The 17,585-nt window shown below is 36.3% G+C and overlaps 1 protein-coding gene across 2 annotated transcripts in view; it reads left to right on the forward strand.

Annotated features, from left to right (window-relative positions):
- VAV3 (vav guanine nucleotide exchange factor 3) overlaps window positions 1-17,585 on the forward strand; it is a 157,432-nt gene that overhangs the window by 72,384 nt on the left and 67,463 nt on the right. For both annotated transcript variants that reach the window (XM_064664542.1, XM_064664543.1), the window contains exons 12-15: window positions 1,927-2,013; window positions 2,446-2,531; window positions 2,884-3,016; window positions 3,349-3,458. In XM_064664542.1, coding sequence (XP_064520612.1) covers window positions 1,927-2,013; window positions 2,446-2,531; window positions 2,884-3,016; window positions 3,349-3,458 — 416 coding nt within the window. The remainder of the gene's footprint in view (window positions 1-1,926; window positions 2,014-2,445; window positions 2,532-2,883; window positions 3,017-3,348; window positions 3,459-17,585) is intronic.

The raw sequence follows: 17,585 nt of genomic DNA on the forward strand, positions 1-17,585 counted from the left end.
TGAATAGCTGTGCTGCCTTATGTTTATTATGTGTTCTTCTGCACAGCTTCAGGAAGGAAGCACAGTTCTGCTTTAGTTAGCTTCATGGAATGAATGGTGACATTCATGTGCTGGAATTGGGAAATTTTTTCAGTCTTTTGTGGGGAAAGGGGGAAAGAAGCCAACATGACATAAGTTATGTTTACTTCTGTTGTAATCTGTATGGTCCACAGAAGATGCTGAAATCAGACTAAGTTAGTTTTGGGTCACACAGCTGTCTCATATTTTGTGACTGTCTTGAAAGCCTGGAATAACGACCAGCTTACAAATGAGATTTTGTTTCCCCTTTTTGTTATCCATTTTTGTGCAGTGAATGCAGAGACAGGGACACCATGATAATTTCCTTCGGAGAGATGCCTGAAAATAGATGGCACTGTGTTGCTTCCATCTAGTGGCAAGCTGTACATCCTGGCTGCTGCTAATTGGCTAGGAAAATAATTCTGGTTTTTATTTATCCCTGCTTTTTCATTCCCATTTGCTGCCTTGCTTCATTGTTCGTGTCTGTTGGACTGAAAATCAAAGAAATCTCTCGCCAGCCTCTGGCTGTAGCAGATTTGTGCTGGCTGGCAGGACATGACCAGACAATTAAAAAACAAAAAAACCCCCACCCCCAATCCCTCCCCTTCCAAACACGCAAAAGCTCCAAGGTATGAGCATCTCTCCTTAAGGTTGCAGCATTGTTCCCATCCTGATTTACTGTAGTCCTTACCATTGTAGTTGAAGTAACAGTGCAGCATTGGTGTTTTGCTTCTAACAACCCTGGTGTCTCTGCTTGAAAAGAAAATGTCTTTGGAAAAACTGCTTGCAAAGTGGTACTGCCTCTAAGGAAAGAAATTTTTAGGAAGGATTATGCTGTTGGATTTCTTCTAGCAGCAAGAAAGGAGGTTATTTAATTTCTAAACTAACTTTAAAGACTGACGTGAATGTATCTTGCACAGATCCATTTGGGAAGCTAGCATAATGATTGTAGCTATTCATAGATTCTGATTAAAAACAGCTTAGGAAGAAGATGTATCGTCCTCCCACCCTCCAAATTTGTGACCATATTGAAGGGATACTTTAAAAGCAAGCTAGGAAGATCTGAATGCCTTTTCCAGCTGCTGCTCTCAGCATCTCTGACCTTACCAATTACGTCTCCTGCTCACTCCTCATCTCTAGCCATAAACAGAGAAGCCCCAGCTAATTGTCATTATTGCTCAAGCATGTTCAGAGCATTTTAAAGGCTTTAGTGAAATGTGTACAGTACATGTTCTGGTGAAGGGCACAATAATGATTTCAACCTGTGACTTCAGGTAGTATATCCCCTCTAAAGCCCCTTTTAAAATCTGCTGTGTAATGACTTCTCTCTGCTGTGCAACAGTAAGAGCAAAATCCTACTACTGGAGCTGCAGCTGCTTCTTTTCTAATGAGCACCCAGGTTTATGATACGTTTACACCTTACATTCAGGTTTTGAGATACCTTACATACGTTTTCTACTCTATGCTCTATTTACCTTCTACTTATGCTTCTATTTACCTCAGATATTCAGTGTTGCTGACTGCTTTTTCAGCAGTGTGCTGCAGAAATTACATTTCCATCTTGAATCTTGTAAATAAGACCTTAATGAAATTCAGAAAAAATCAGACCTTTTTTACTCTTTATTACTAGTTTCCCTCTTTCTTGATACTAAATATATGTTTCAATAGATATAATGAAGAGAGTTGTAAATATTTATTTAGGCATGCATAATGGTAATTCTTGAACATTAATTCAGTAATTTCAGAAGAAATTACTAAATATGCTGATAAGTCAAAGATGAAATTAGAAATAAATTTGTCAAAATAATGTATTAAATTAGCCTGTTATAGAAAATTATTTTTCTCTCCTTTTTGCTGTTGGTACTCTAGGACTTGGCTCAATATGTAAATGAAGTAAAGAGAGATAATGAAACTCTTCGTGAAATTAGACAGTTTCAACTATCAATAGAGAATTTGGTATGTGATTTTTTTAAAATTTATATGCCATTTTTGAATCACTGTTGATCAAAAATATTGATAGATGCATTTTTCCTAATTTCATATGAGATTATAAGTACTCTTGTTAATATTTAATGTAAATGTTCTTTGTTTGGTTTAGAATGACATGAATATTTAAAGAACAGAAATCTCTGCTATTTTGGGTGCCTGTAGTTAAATATTTTTGCTTAGTTCAATATATATATTTGTATAGTGACTTGGATGTTTTTGTAATGGGAAAACTTTTCCCATTTGAAGACAAAAATAGAATGGACTGATTCTTTATAGCAGTTTAGATGGTGGCGAGGAAAAGATGATGTTTTCTGGTCTGCATAGTCCTTTTTTTGGGGTAAAAGGAGTGAGTGGTCACAATTTTGCTGTATTGAATCATACATATTACTTCTGTTTCAGAATCATTCCCTCTTACAATATGGAAGACCTCAAGGTGATGGGGAAATTAGGATAACGACATTAGACAAACGTGCAAGGCAAGACAGGTGATGGCACAACTTGTGGTATCTGCTGCTAAAACACTGTAAAGTAAATTTTGGTAGAGTTGAGGTCACCTCAGTGATTCTTGAGTACTTCCCATTCACTGTGCATTGACAGAGCTGATCTTCTGTTTGCCAAGTGAATTTGCAAAGTGATTAATAGAAAAGTAGCTATTACATTATTATCTAAGATCACTAAGTCCCTGGCAAGGACTTTCAGTGTTTGTTGTTTTATTAGTCAGTAGTTTAGTTCTTCATCTTCAAAATTTTAAGTGTCACTGCAAAAGTGTGTAAAATAAGACTTTTGGTGTTAGCTTTCTGGAGTATTTTTAACCATCTTTATGCTGTATTTTTGTAGGCACATCTTCTTGTTTGATCTAGCTGTAATTGTTTGCAAACGAAGAGGTGATAATTATGAAATGAAGGAAATAATAGATCTTCAGAAATACAAAATTACAAACAACCCCACTACTGATAAAGAAAATAAAAAGGTAAATATTTGTTGCTAATTCAATTAAAATGTATACTTTTACTAACAATTTGAAGCTTTTTGCAGGAGTTAAGAATGTAAATACAATTTCTTTAAGAAACTTTGCTTTATATGTAAGCTGAAGTGAATATTTAAAAATTTCAGCTTTTGCTTATTTTGATGTAATTAAATAATTTGAGTAAGTCATTCTCAAGGAATATGAAAATGTGATGTTGCTGTTCCCAAAATGAGTGAATTAAAGGACATACAAATGCTTTATTATTTTTTCCTTTTTTTTTCTACTTTCCTTTCTTCAATACTGATGACCTTTGTATTGCAAATCTTTTTGTGCAGTGGTCTTATGGCTTCTACCTCATTCATATCCAAGGTGAAAATGGTTTAGAAGTTTATTGCAAAACTAAAGACTTGAAGAAAAAATGGCTTGAACAATTTCAGATGGCTCTGTAAGTATTTTTATTAAGGTAGAATCACATTCATTAGTCATGTAAGGATATAATTTAAATTATGCTGAACTTCTTTCATGTGTTAATGCAGTGTAGTTATCTATTTTATTTGACATTCTGAGAAACAGCTGATTGACATCTTCATGAATAGAATATTTCCCTGAATTTCCTCTTGGAAAAGAAAGAGGGCACTCTAGGCTATGTAGTACTTTAGCAGCTTTGCTGCTAAAACTGTTTTAGTAGTGCTGTCTTAAGCAACCACGGGGAAATATTAATTACATTAACAATAAATATCTATTATAATAGTGACATTTTTTCCTCTCCCATTTTAATTTTTGACTAATTGAAGTGTGTTTCTGAAGGTGATGCTGATGGTTTGAGAGCAGATCCTGGCACCTTTCCTAGTGGTTTTTAACTAATTTATTAGTTAGTATTTGGATCAGGTTGCATGGCATATTAAATTTAGTTTCAAAAGGCTGATTTCTTCTTGTCAGAAAGGCAAACATGATTATTGACACCTCAGGTATTCTGATTAAATTTAAAACATGCGAACAAGGGAGTTGGATGACGGGTGATGCTTGGTTTATGGAAAGGAAAAATGTGAGGGGGAATGAGATAATCCCAGTGCAAACAGACAAGATTAATAATGGGGGTTTGAGATGTGGTTGTAAAGGTATGTGGATTCAGGAGAAAGACTGTTATGAGCTGATTTGAGTGAAACTTGTTTATAAGCTGTATACATTTTTTACAAACCTTAGTACGATGAGTGCTAATGATTTAAATGGAAACATAAGGGAGGAGAGTCTGGGCTGGACAGATATAATAAAGCCTGGTTATGAGGATTCCCATCTTGCTGATTTTTGTTGAAGATAAAAATAGCACATATTTTGTAATGAAAACAGATGTTTATTTGCATGTGTGCCTCTTTTTGTCCCTGTGATCTCCCTGCTATACTTTGTGTAATGTCATAATTATACTTACTTAAAACATATATGAAAAGTGGGGATCTCAGATTTATCAATTTCTGCATTGCAACTATTCATCACTCTTCGGGTGTCATGGCCCAGTGCACAAGAAAACCCAACCAACCAAACCAAAACTCAGGCAAGGAGCTAAGGAGAGGCAGAGAGCGCTATGGTTTTTTTCCTGTTTCTTTCCCAACATTTCTATAGTTCTGTGCAGGACTGTTCCCCCTGCCCCTCTTCATGTGTGATGAGCGCAGATCTTACCCTTATGCAGTACAAGGTGCCAGCCAGCACTGGAGCGTGTCTCTGTGACCAGGGGGTTATTGCTGCCGCTTGCCCTGTGTGAGCAGAGCAGACAGGACCTGAATGGTTGACAAGATCATGTGCCACTTCTTTCCTCTTGGGCAGATGGGTTTGGCCTTTGAAAATGGGGTGTGGTGTCAGCCTTGTTTTGCTTGGTTGGTTGTCCTTTTTGTAAACCCATACCTCTATTTTAAGCTCTTTCTTGTGTGGCTTAAAGCTGTAATGTAGAGGCACAGGAACTGGAGCAGCAAGATCAGGGCTGAGGTGCAACATGATATAGTGGCATTATTGCTATATCCTTTCTGAAGTTTTTATTACTTACCCCCAACTCCATTACATGGGCTTGATTTCATAGCACATTTCCCTCAGCACCTCTCCCAAAACATACCTTGGTGCATGTAGCAATAATTATGTTCTAATGCATGTTGAGACATAAGAGTTTGTATTTGGGAATAAACTAAGCCAAGTGTTTTGAACAGTTACTTGGTTGCTTTGATTTGTTGTTTTCAGGGGTCTTATAGTCTACTGTGTAGATTAACTCTTCTGCTCTGAAAAGCAGCCACCACTGAAATTAGGCTCTTATTCATCCTACTCAGTTATAATTGCTGCTTCTATAGGCAAAATACGTCTCATTACTTAAAAATTTGACAAGACTGCAAAACCAGCACTGCTGAAGGGGTGAATGACATTGGGTTTTGATTATCAGAAATGATATTGTTTACTGAGGTCCAGCCAGAAATTTCAATGCAGTTTTGTTGCCTTTGGAATAGCAGTCTGTATGAAGTCAGTTTTGTGCAAGTGTTTATCTAAGAATGTAATAAGAGAACAAATTAGGATCTCTCTTATTATTTTTAAATTAAGAATTAACCCTGTTGCCACTACAACAGTCTTACAGGCATAATTGTTAGCTAGGCTGTACATTTTTTTTTTTATCTTAGATGTTTATACCAGTGTATGAAGAACAGTGATGATAGTTATATTGAATGAAAAAGCACCTATTGTTGAGATGCTGTTGTTGAGAAGTATGAAACAGAGGAGAACACTGCTTTGCTGGCTGGATTTAGGTTTGGAGGGCAGGAATACATTAGGCATACTTGATATGGAAAATCTCTAAAGGAGGGATGGACGAAACCCCAGTGCAATTTCCAGAGCGTTTCTTTTCAGACGAGTAAGTTTCTTTGAGAAAGCCAGTTTCACAAAGCTGTGAACCTATTCTGCCTCTTAGCCAGCTCTGTAGTGTGTGGTGAGTTGTTTTGTCATGAGGGAGCTTGGAAATGCTGGGTTATTGGTCATAGGAAGCTGAGTAAATTGTTTTTGTTCATATGGAAGCTCTGTTGCTACGGTATGTATTTGCTGTTTTACTGAGACTATTGCTTTATTTAGCTATGGTGTGGCTGCACTGAGATTCTTGTTGACCTATACACTGTTAAGTTCCACAGCTGAGGCTGATCACTCACCTTCTCCCCCTGCCTTCCTCCCCCTGCCCCCCAAAGAAAAAAGGTTTATTGTCTGCAACCTTGAAAATTGCTGGTTGTTTGGGAGAACTAGATTTTCTAGATCAGAGTAAAATGAAGCAGGACACTGGGGCAGCACAATTAATATTGCTGTCAGGCTGTTGAAGTTGAAACTGTGGTTGGACTCAGAAATCTGATGAATTGTGGAAGTTTTTGTAAAGCTGACAGGCAGAGACCAGCAGACAATGTTTTAACAGGGGCCATTATATCACAAGTGCCTGAATTCTGCCTTGGTGTGCCTCTTCTCTCACTGATATGAATGGAAGTTCACATGCACAGGGGCAGTGTAACCTGCTTATTCCCTGGGATGAGATGTGATGCTTAACTGTGACAGTGGCCAATTTGAGCAGTTCTATTTTGTTCTTGGACCTTTGTTCATAGCAGTGGATGAGCCTGTAGCTCTGTGGGGAAATAAAAATCTTCTAAGATAGTGTTACAAAGACTTTACTGTACTAGTGGAATGCTTAAATTTGGTCAAGCATGTCAAATAGCAGTGGTTTAAATGCAGAGTCATTCCATATCCAAGATAATATTAATAGAAGTGTACAGCCAAATTACTGTAGTTAAATACTCATCCAAATGAGAGACATCATGTATGAAGTGAAAGTTTGTCAGCAGTGTGATGAAGTGCATGGTTTATTTGCTGTAACTAAGTAATTTAAAACTTCAAAAACTGATTGTGTGAGACTCACTTTTTGTGTTTTCTAGTAGCATAGCTTGTCTAATCCCTTTCCTCCTGTATTAAAAACAACCAGAAGTATCAGAACAAATATGTAATGTCTCAATATACCTTCAAATTACATAAAATGTTAGATCCTGTCATGTTACTCAGCTTATGGTAAAAGGTAGGAGTGTTGACTGCATTTTTTTTTTTCCTAGAAAGCTCTTCTACAAATGCTTTTTTTGGTTTTAAAAACGCTTATTTTTAAAAATAGTTGCCTGATATGTGTGTCAATGAATTTATGCTAACCATACTTCATTAAAAGAAAAATTCTTTGAAAGGTGAGGTTGTCCTCCTCTATTGTATACATATTTTATGTATGTACCTCAGTTATATAACTTTGGAACTACTTAGCTGAATAATTATCAGGCTTAATTTCTTATTATGTAGCGACTCCTATTCTCATCATTTTTGTGATGAATTTAATTCTTTTATTTCCTCTTGAGAGGATGGAATAAATACTGAAAGAAAACCTGTTGATTATCACTACAGCTGTCTCATGCCGGCACTTAACATTTGCTTCCACCCACTAAATATTTCTTTGTGTGTAGTTTATTTCTTGATCACAGTAGAGCATGGAGCAGGTGTGTGTGTTCTCTTCCTCACAGTGGCAGAGATCTTTTTCCATGAAAGGCCACAGATTGTTTTCCTACTGACAGGATTTGAATCCATTAGTGTAATATGACATACAATATGTTATGCTGGTTTGTGCTGGATCTGTTTTGTCATCATGATGCCCAGTTTGCTAATTTAATTAAGCCTTTCTCTAGTTTCTCAATTATGGTTTTAATCTGCTCTAAAAATGACCATCAGCAAACTTGACTCCACTATAGAACCATCTTACACATATATGCAATTTAAACAAGAATTTAGGCTGGAGGGGTGTGTGGAAATTGTTGGCCTCGGTCTTCTGCAGGGCTTAGCTTGCTCAGGGCTGTGTCATCTTGAGTTTGGTCCTGCTGATTTTCAAGATGCATGGAACCAATATTGCAAAGTCTCTTGCAACAGTGTTCTAACGTGCTTTTTAATTAGGCTTTACTCAATATCTCCCTTTCACAAACTGAGAAATGTATGAAAACATCTTGCAGGCAGAGAAACAGGCCTTTTTTCTTAATGTACTCAGTTAAAATTTCACCTTCAGTAACTGAAATAGCAGTATTAATATCATGTCTAATTAATAAAGCCTGAAAAATCAGTGGGAAACTCATGAATATTATAGTGATTAGGGTATGCATTAATTGTATGGAGTTGATGAATCTTTTTTTTTGTTTGTTTGTTTTGTTTTAATACTGAAATAAAAGCTATTTCAGACGTGTGGTTCTCAAAAAGCAGTGGTTTTAGTTTTAATCACACTGTACTTTGTTTTCGGTAACTAGAGAGTTTGTGTAGCAGCTCAAGTGTAGTCTAACATGTTTTTGAAAAATTCCTGCTTCAGTTCAACATAAATTCACACCTCATAACTCAAGGGACACAGGACGTATAATCCGATACTGAGGAAATAATCCCCAGATTCACTGATTATCAAACCTGGTAGGTGTGCAGACAACAGTTTAGATTAGGGAGACTACGTAAATTGTAGATAGAACTCACTGGTTTTCTTAATTTTAAAGAAAACTAATACAAGACACAAGGTAGCTGAAAAGTGTTCTCTTACCTATTATCATACGTATTTCCAAATTTGCTTTGCACTCTGACTAATGACATTGGTCAGATTCAGCTCAAATAGATCTGTTCCCTCAGTGCATTAATAATGCATGTGCATTAAGATTTCTTCTGAGAGAATATTTGAGCTCTGACATACTGAACACTGACATATTAAATTAAAGCTTTCTTATCAGACAATTTTAAAAGCCTTAGATGTCTGCTGCATTTTTCAAATAACCTGCAAAGGTGTTTCACTTGTACCAACCTCACATAGGTTACCAAAGCAATAAACAAACATGTCTGCCTGGGCTTTTTCATCAGTATAAATATTGCAATACTGCAAAAATGAATGCCAAGTTCATGTCTGCCAAAGAGGAATGGTTGCTGTTCTTTGCTGTGACTTCAGTTGGTTTTGATCAAGTGTTTTTCAGGGTTATAAGCAATCATTCACAACATATTTATAGTTATAAAATTTCTTTAGATTATTCCAGACACAGCAAGAACTGTGTGAAGATGCTGTATATGATTAAGAGCACAGTGTAAGGACAGCATAAAATGTGAAAGCAAGCCAGAATTTATGAAAACAGTGGGTAAACACTTGGAGATGATAAATATACTGTGATATTATGTCTTCTGGTTCACTAAAGTCAAAGCTATCCCAGTCCTAATGTTTTTACAACTTACCTTACAACATGTGAGGTATATTACTATGAAAATTAATAAGTGTTTCTTTAAATTCCATGAAATAAATTTGTAGTGACACTACATCATAAAAATGAAGTACCACCATCTAAATATTGAGGGGTTTTGTGCAAGGAGATTTTTTTCAGTGTTAAAATATGGAATGCTGCATTACATGTTTGCCTTGATACTTTGGCTATATGAATAGCTTCTCCCTGCAAACCAATGCAACCTTTTTTCTCAGCAGATACAGGTGTTTGTCCAGTAATTTTAAAGTTTATGGCTTTATAAATTCTATATTTTCATGCTTTTTCAGTCCAAAACATATACATTTGTCTTCAGCTAAGTGTAAATATGTAACAAAATATTTAAAGCTTATCAATAATAGCAACTGGTAAATTTGCATTTGTAAGACTTAGAACTTTCACAAATAAGGCTCAGCCAGTGAATATTAAAGTATGTAAAGTATCGATGCTTTTGATTTACAAATACTGATGTATGACAGAGCTTTGTTCCGATCAGGTAGTGTTCAAAAATGTTATACAGGAATAGATTAGCTCAAAGCAGTCCATCTCCCACGCTTTTCAGGGAAGTTGACTGATAAGGAAGAAAAGGAAAGCTATTATCTTGTTTGAAACAATGCAGTACGTTTCCAAAAAGTTAACAAGATAATTTCCTTGATCTCAAAAAAGCCACTCATCATATGATCAAATGAGCAAATTTCCTAGCAAATTCTTAGAAGTTGTGCTTTCTTGATCAAAAGCACAATTTACTTGTGATATGGTTAATTTAATTATATAACATGTCTTCTTGATGAAGACGCTTTGATGTGACAAACCAGAATGTTTGAGTATTAGCATATGGAGAATTGATTGATTGATTATTTCAGTAAATAACATCTTCAAAGATGATTCTGAAATATAACAGCCTAACTGGAACAGAGAAAATGAATTAGCTGTAAGTAATCAGCATTGCTTCTGAGAAGAGAAGGTAAATAAGAAGCTGAAAATCATTCCTTGTGAAACGACATTGCTCACCTCTGGTGAGAGTATACCTTAGGAATGCCATTTTTTTTCTTCACCTTTTTTGGTAAATAATAAAATCCTTGTAAAGATTCAAAAAAGGAATATTTATTAGTGGTTTTCTGTCTGTCCTCTTATTTTGTTATTATGCAAATGCCTTTCTGATAGATGACAGCGTGTTGTATCAAGTGATCAGTTGAAATGGTCATACTTGCACTGAGCCAAAATGTTTCAAGTGGAGAGTGAGCATAGTGTAAATGTGAAGCTGGTTCTGCTGCTTGTGGGGAGTGGGATTCTAATGGCAAATCTGCTGCGTACCAGAGCAGGGAGTGAAGTTGAACGTCTCTGGGGACCAACTTTGCGTGCAGGTCTTCATATGAGGTTTGGCTGAGAGCTTTTAGTTTTGTTTGATAGTAACATACATGGTTTTCTGTTTCTTCTGCTGTCTGGGTTATTACTTAAAACATATGTGACAATGGCTATGTAGTATTGCTAGTAAAATTTTCAAAAAATTTCTGAGATACTTAGTACCAGTTGTCATGGCTAAATTTTAGGGTGGTTAAAATTTTAAAAGGAGGTCACTTTGGCACAAACTGAGAAATTTTACTTAGGATGTCTTCATAAGTAATTTCTGTAAGCAACTAATAACTTAGAAATACTTATGTTAGATCTAGGTTTATTGATGCATTTTCTGCAGTGATGTCGATTATTAGTACAATAAGTAAATCTGGAATGCAGATTTTCAGTGTCCTGAGGTATTAACCTGTGCCATTTTCTTTATAAGCTATACTGCATGAATACAGCATCAGATTTCATGTCACATACACTTGAAAATGATCTTCAGCAGTTCGTACTCAGGGTGTCCATAATTCTGAACAGTTCTGTATGAAGCATTTTAAATTATCAGAAGCATAATATGGAGTGCAGAATAATATCAGCTCAGAAATGCAAAGGTCTAACTTGAGGTTGAGAGTTGAGGAGAGTTCAAGATATTGAGTTTTATCTGAGCTCCCTGTAGTATTTCTTCTTTTAATACTTAAAACAATTGCAATTCACTGCAGACTCTTTATCTGATATTTCGTGCATCTGCTTATTTGTTATGCCTCTGGGCTCACAGGTGGGCATACATATATTAACTATTCTCTAAAGCCAAGTTTTAATCAGGTGAAACGGCTACTCAGTTTCAAATATAATAGATTTTAAAAATGACTGACTTTGCAAGCATGTGCTTACAACTGAACTCTGTGTAATTTCTTGTGCCAGGATTGCATTTCTTGAAGAGACTGATATGGGAAAATGATCTTCAAAACCTGACCTAAATAGCATTTCTGCAAAAAGGAGTCAAAACCAAAAAGAAGTATCATTAGAACTTCCTTGGGTGTTTTTTCCCTTTTGGGGAGAACTGTCAACCCCAAAGAAAAGGCAGCTGTCTCACCATACTGTTATGCAGAACCTATGACCATTAGACAGCCTGTTCCCAACCCAAGAGCATCTGTATCTGGGCACTTGCTGCTGTTTTATGTCACTCAGAAAACTATTGTGGGATTGCTAGTGGAGGAAGAGAAGGTTCCTCTTCTGTCCAGGCTGACAGTCCCACTGAGCTATGGCAATCTGGAGGAACATCCTTGGGTCTAAATGATACCTGAGAGGTTTGTCATCAATCCTCTGAGCAGAATTGATGTCTCTTCAGTGCTTACAATGCCTTTGCTTTCTTTGTATCTAACAGAAGTGATCTACTCAACAGTCTTGGTCAGCACCTGCTTTTGCTGATTCTGTGTCTTGTTTTGCAGCCAATTTTCTTTTGAAAGGAGTTTTCTTGATCTGTTTGCAAAGGGTTACTTTTGCATTTTTATTTTGTGTGAAGTATTCTTTCTTTTCCTGTATCTTTTGTGATTCCTGCAATTAAGTGGGTATGTGCTTTTTGTGGTGGAAAAATGGTGTGCATATATCCAAGGAATATCAAATGTTTTTCAGGTTTTTTTCCCCCTCCTGTAATACATATCCCCTTCCAGTATAAGAAAACAATAAATTTAGTTTAAAAATACTTGAAGTTTGCGAAGGAGAAGTTGAGTTTTTAATTAAGTACTCCAGAGCAGCAATTCTTCTACAGTAATTGAAATGTTTTTAATGGGTATAAACAACACATTTTCAGTGGCCTAGACCCAGGGAGGGAGGGGAAATCTTAGAGGTCCTAATTGCTGAAGTCAAACTAATGTTGAAAAGCTGCCAGAGAAGCAATTAAAAGAAATGGTCCTCAAAATACATCAAGAAGGAGAGAACAAGAGGTGGAAGACAGCGTTGGACCTTGCAGGTTTTTTAGACTATAGTTTATAACTGGTAGCATTAAATGCAATAGTAAGTAGATTTGTAATAGAAGAAAGAGGAGAATTCTTCTTTGTGCTGTGTTCTGAAGTCTCTTTTGTTTAACTCCTTGAAGGAAGTGAAGCCACAAGATGGTAGATTTCCAGTGCTCTGTGCTGCTGGTTGCCTTCTTTTTGCCTGTTCAGTGCTAGGAGATTGACATCCATATCCAGGAGCTAAAGGCTCCATATTCTATTTTCTTCTACTCTTTGCATTTTCATAAGGCCCCTTTTTCTCTTTTGTACACTTTTTTCCCAGTAAAGGCTGTGTGGTTTGCGTTTTATTATCCCAGTAAAGGCTGTGTGGTTTGCATTTTATTAATTTCCTATTTAATGTTTAAACTTGCTGTAAGGATTCAATTAATCTGACCAACGTAATATTTCATTTTATAAATTATATTTTTGTTAGATTTGTTGACAACCAGTAAGCTTTCAGTAATATGTCCACACAAGACAAACTAGAGACAATAGTTCTTAGTCTCTTGAAATATCTGAATGGCAAAACATCCAAGGGAAGATGTACTCAGTCTGTCAGAATTTATGAAATAAGATTTTTTTCATTGTTTGTATATTTAGAAATATGTCCTTTCTGGAAATGAAGACTGAGATTTTAATATGTTTATTCTCCACCTGGGAAAATAGGGGGAAGGAGCTCTTAGCCCTTTATTTATTCCTTTGGGATACATCTGTAGTAATTACATATATAGTAGATAAGATTGAGTTTTGTGGCTGAAAGTTTAGTAGTTTATCTGTTGCATTTTATTTTGTAAGCCTTAATTGTGTAGAGGAAGTTTAACTGACAGTAAAAGAAAACATGTTTGTGCCCACCCCACTGAAGATATTGCAATACAATTAATTTATTTAGTCCAACCTGTTGTGAAAGGCACTCTGTTTAGTTTTTCTAGTAGGAAACACACATGTAAGAATGCTGATAAAAACCTAAATTGTTGCTCTGAGGGAGCCAAATGCCTGTTGGATGCTATTGCTCTTCAGACACATTCTGATCATAATGTTTTCTCATCGGAATATGATTTTGATTAAGTAAAGAAGTGACAGTAGCAAATCTTATCTAAGCTACTTGATATTAGTGACGTTCATTGCAGCATGCACCTTGGCAACATGTCAGACTGAAGGTAATCAAAGTTCAGTTTTGAAAAATGGGGTATAGAATTTACACTGGTGAATATGTCAAGATTGCCAAGGTTGACTGCTTTATTTTGACTTAAGTCAAATCTTTTGATTGTGACATGTTTGTGTCTTGAGGGTTAAGAATGACTTGAAGCCTTTGATGTGCTATTCCAACCTCTAGTATTGGAAAACTGTAGTTTAAACTGTTTCATTTTACTCAAATGCACAATTATTTTAGTGTTTTGAGGTTGGATAGTTGAGAGAATTTATTCCTTATTCTATAGGCATAGAAATAAGCAATTTTGACAACACAATTTTGGGCCATCCTATATCATTACTCCGTGGTCAGCTGTGCCATTAATCTAGGCAAAGATGATTGCTAGAATGAATTCTGACTGCAAAAGCTTGTGGGGGACTGTTGATACCCCGACACTTTCTGACACCATTTATAAAGGTGTTGCATTATGTGGGTGGCTGATGAGATTGGCCTTTGATCAATTTACTCTTTTGAGAAGTAAGAGTCAGTAGAAAAAAGTGGCACTGCAAATGTGGAAGGAATATTTTTAAAAGAGGAATATTTCACATGCACGAGGAGTGCTCCAAAGTCTGTGGTATCAAGGGCAACTGAAAAAGATACCTGGATAATTGTTTTCTTTACTGAACTCTGCAAGGTTTACAGACAAAGGGTTTGTTCAGAGATATGGGACTGACTGAAGGAGGTGGTCATTCTGCTCCTTGCACAGTGGCTCCGATGGCTGATGCAGAGACAAGAATTGTGTGTCCGAGTGACGGAGACTGGCAAGATAAGCAACTGCAGGTCTCTGGGCTGGTGGTGTAGCAGTGAATTGGTCCCAGTGGGACTAATATTCTGCAGGTAACTTGGAAAGAGAAAGCTTTGTTCAAAAGGCTCAGGGGCAGCCCAAGGACATCACTGTAGTGACTGGAGTAAATGTGGTTATGGGGATCCAGCACTGTGCAGGAGAGGGCACTCGTGGTTGTCCCTTACAAAAACTCTAGTGCTGAATGGAGGAGAGAATTGGAAAAATTGTCCTAATAACAGATTCATGATGACATTTTGTCTCTGCTAGAGTGTAGGAGTTAAAACAGCCTGGTGAAAAAGTAGAAGAGAGAAAGGGAAACTACTTTTGACTCCCTACATTGCTGTTGCTTGTAAAAATAACAGGCAGTTTTACCATAAAATGAGGAATGTGTTCTCTGTCATTATTTACCTGAGATTAAGTATTTCTTGTGTATGGGTGTCTTCCTGCTCTGGACACTTGTCAAGATCGTTTGACAGCAGAAATAGAGGAAACATTTCATTTGCAGCTGGGGGCACCCTATGATAGAAGTTGTGGTTGGAGTGACTGGGGAGTCTGCAAGAGGGCTTGACTATTCCACTGTGATGGGGAAGTTTAAACCCAAATTAGATTTTCTTAATTGCTTCAATATGTTTGAAATTTGATAAGAATCGTGTGTAGGTTCCTTTTATTTTTTTAAGTCCCCAACAAGAAATTCTTCTTTTTAAGAGGAAAATATTCTTAGTATTATGCTCAAAATAATTGTTAACATAATATTCAGCTTTTTTTTTTTTTCTATGTCTTCCAGTGTACCCACAGGTTGGGAAGTAGAAGGGAAAGGATTTGAGAAAGATTAAATGTTCTGTTAACTGTGTTGTGAGAGCTCTGGTCTGTGTTCTGTGTGTCAGTGTAAGGCTTGCATGCTGTAATTAAACGAGCTTCTCTAGGGTTGGACATGGCTATGGAAAGTTGTATGCTATGTCATGACATTTTTTTCATTGACATTATCATCTTTATTTACTGTATTTAAAAACTCAAAACATAGGATGTGATATTCAGTGTGGAAGGTTTTGTGGAAAAAGTTTCCTATGGTCCTTGCGGTATTTGGACTTATGCAGTCGCAGATGAGTTGAGCTCAATCTCTAGTTAGAAACTTGCATGTGTGCAAGTTTGTTATTTTTCCATTACTTTTTATTTGCTGAAAAGAAAACATATTGAAAACTAAAATATCAACCCCCTAGATTCATCAAGTTTCAGGCTTTACATTGAAAGAGTTGCAGTTTGATATATACTGTGCAGTGTCTTGTCTCAGACTTGGCTGATACGATGGGTATTGTGACTGCAGAACTGGATGTGCCACAATGCAGCGTTAGTGATCAGGTGCTAGAATGTGCAAGTTTTCCTGTCCATGGTTAGCACTGCAATCTGTGCTTTTCTACAAAGCTTTCCTTATTCCACCTCTACATTTATAGTAGACAGTACACATTCTTTTTATTTTTATGGATTTTGTTGTATCATTATTTATCTTTCTTTCTTGTGTCTCACTTTACAGCACTCTTTCTTCAGAGGAAGCATACAATTTCTTATTTTGCACTCTTCTTTTCTAGTGCCTTTATCAGGGTATTAATAACTGGAAACTGCATCCTCATAACTGTGAGTGCTTTTTTTGGAGCAGTGATTAAATGCCTTGTCTAACAGGAATCAACTGATAACAGTGCATCTTAATATTTTTAGTATATTATTTCTTCATAAAGAGAATAATGAGATAATGGATACAATACTGATCTTTTTGAGATGTGATGGACTCTGAAATTTGAGAATATAGTTTCCTGACATGTAAACTGAAATCAAGCACATGACATTTTCCCACTCCTGTTTGACCTCAATCTGAGACAATTAGGATTAACTATCAGAATCAGAAAGGAAGAGACAAAACTATTCTGAGTGGATGCAGTGACATTGTTCATTTTGAGACATCTTCTAAGTCTGCACAAAAAGAAAGGCTCAGCAGTAGATTAAGTTTCTTCTCTTGTTGATTCCCTCTTCCTGCACAGGATCCTCCATTATTCGCTGAGGCTCTAGTCCCTTCCAGATTCATTTAATCTGTGGGTGATGTACTTCGGTGGCATTCTCCTTTGATTCATTAAACTTTTGTTGTTAGGGATTTTTGGGCTTTTCATTTTGGGTGATGTGTCTTTGGGGGGAAAAAAGGGGGATAAATTATATATTTTCAGTGGCAGAAGAAAGGGCTAGCAAAATTGAAAAGGTCCTTTTGGCTTATGAATAGTTTCTGGGTGCTCCTAAAAGAGATACTCAGGCTCATGTCTTTAAAGAAAAAAAAAAAATAAAAATCCATTTTACAGGATCTTTGTGGCAGCTTGGCCTTATCCAAACAGGAAATACATGAAGTTAGATCTTGGTGAATTGATAGTGAATATGAAAGATATGTAGGTGGTGAAGAAAGAAAAGGTTTTTTTAGATAGGGAATTCTTTGAAGTAATTGCTAGTATCTTCAAATTACCAAATTAAAACCTGGTGGGGTTTAAAGAAACTGATGAATTTGCTCTTTGAGACATTTTTGTGCTCCTTAAGAACTGACTAGGACTTGGAACCAAACTAGTTCTTCTGTAATAGCGGACAAGATAAAGTGAAGTTTGCATTCTGTTCACAAGTTTGTGTTGTGTTATGTTTTCAGTTTTGTATTCCTCTACTTATGCAAGTAGGACAAATATATCCAAATTTTAGCACACAGTAGATCAAGTTAAAAATCTGTTGATCTGGAGAAAACTTTCCTCTTTTTTGGGAGATTATATTGTCCAATTTAGGCCATAGGTGCAATAAAACAACTTAAAATGGAAAAAGATGAAGGGACTTGTGGGGCATAACTTCTGTGGGGCATAACTTCATTCTTTGCCATTTTAGCACTATGCTTTTTTCCTCTGAAGAATAATTTTTTCCGTTAAGAACTGTAAAATGAAACTGAATGGCTTTG

The sequence above is a fragment of the Pseudopipra pipra genome, chromosome 9, assembly GCF_036250125.1.
Source record: "Pseudopipra pipra isolate bDixPip1 chromosome 9, bDixPip1.hap1, whole genome shotgun sequence".
Lineage (NCBI taxonomy): Eukaryota > Metazoa > Chordata > Aves > Passeriformes > Pipridae > Pseudopipra > Pseudopipra pipra.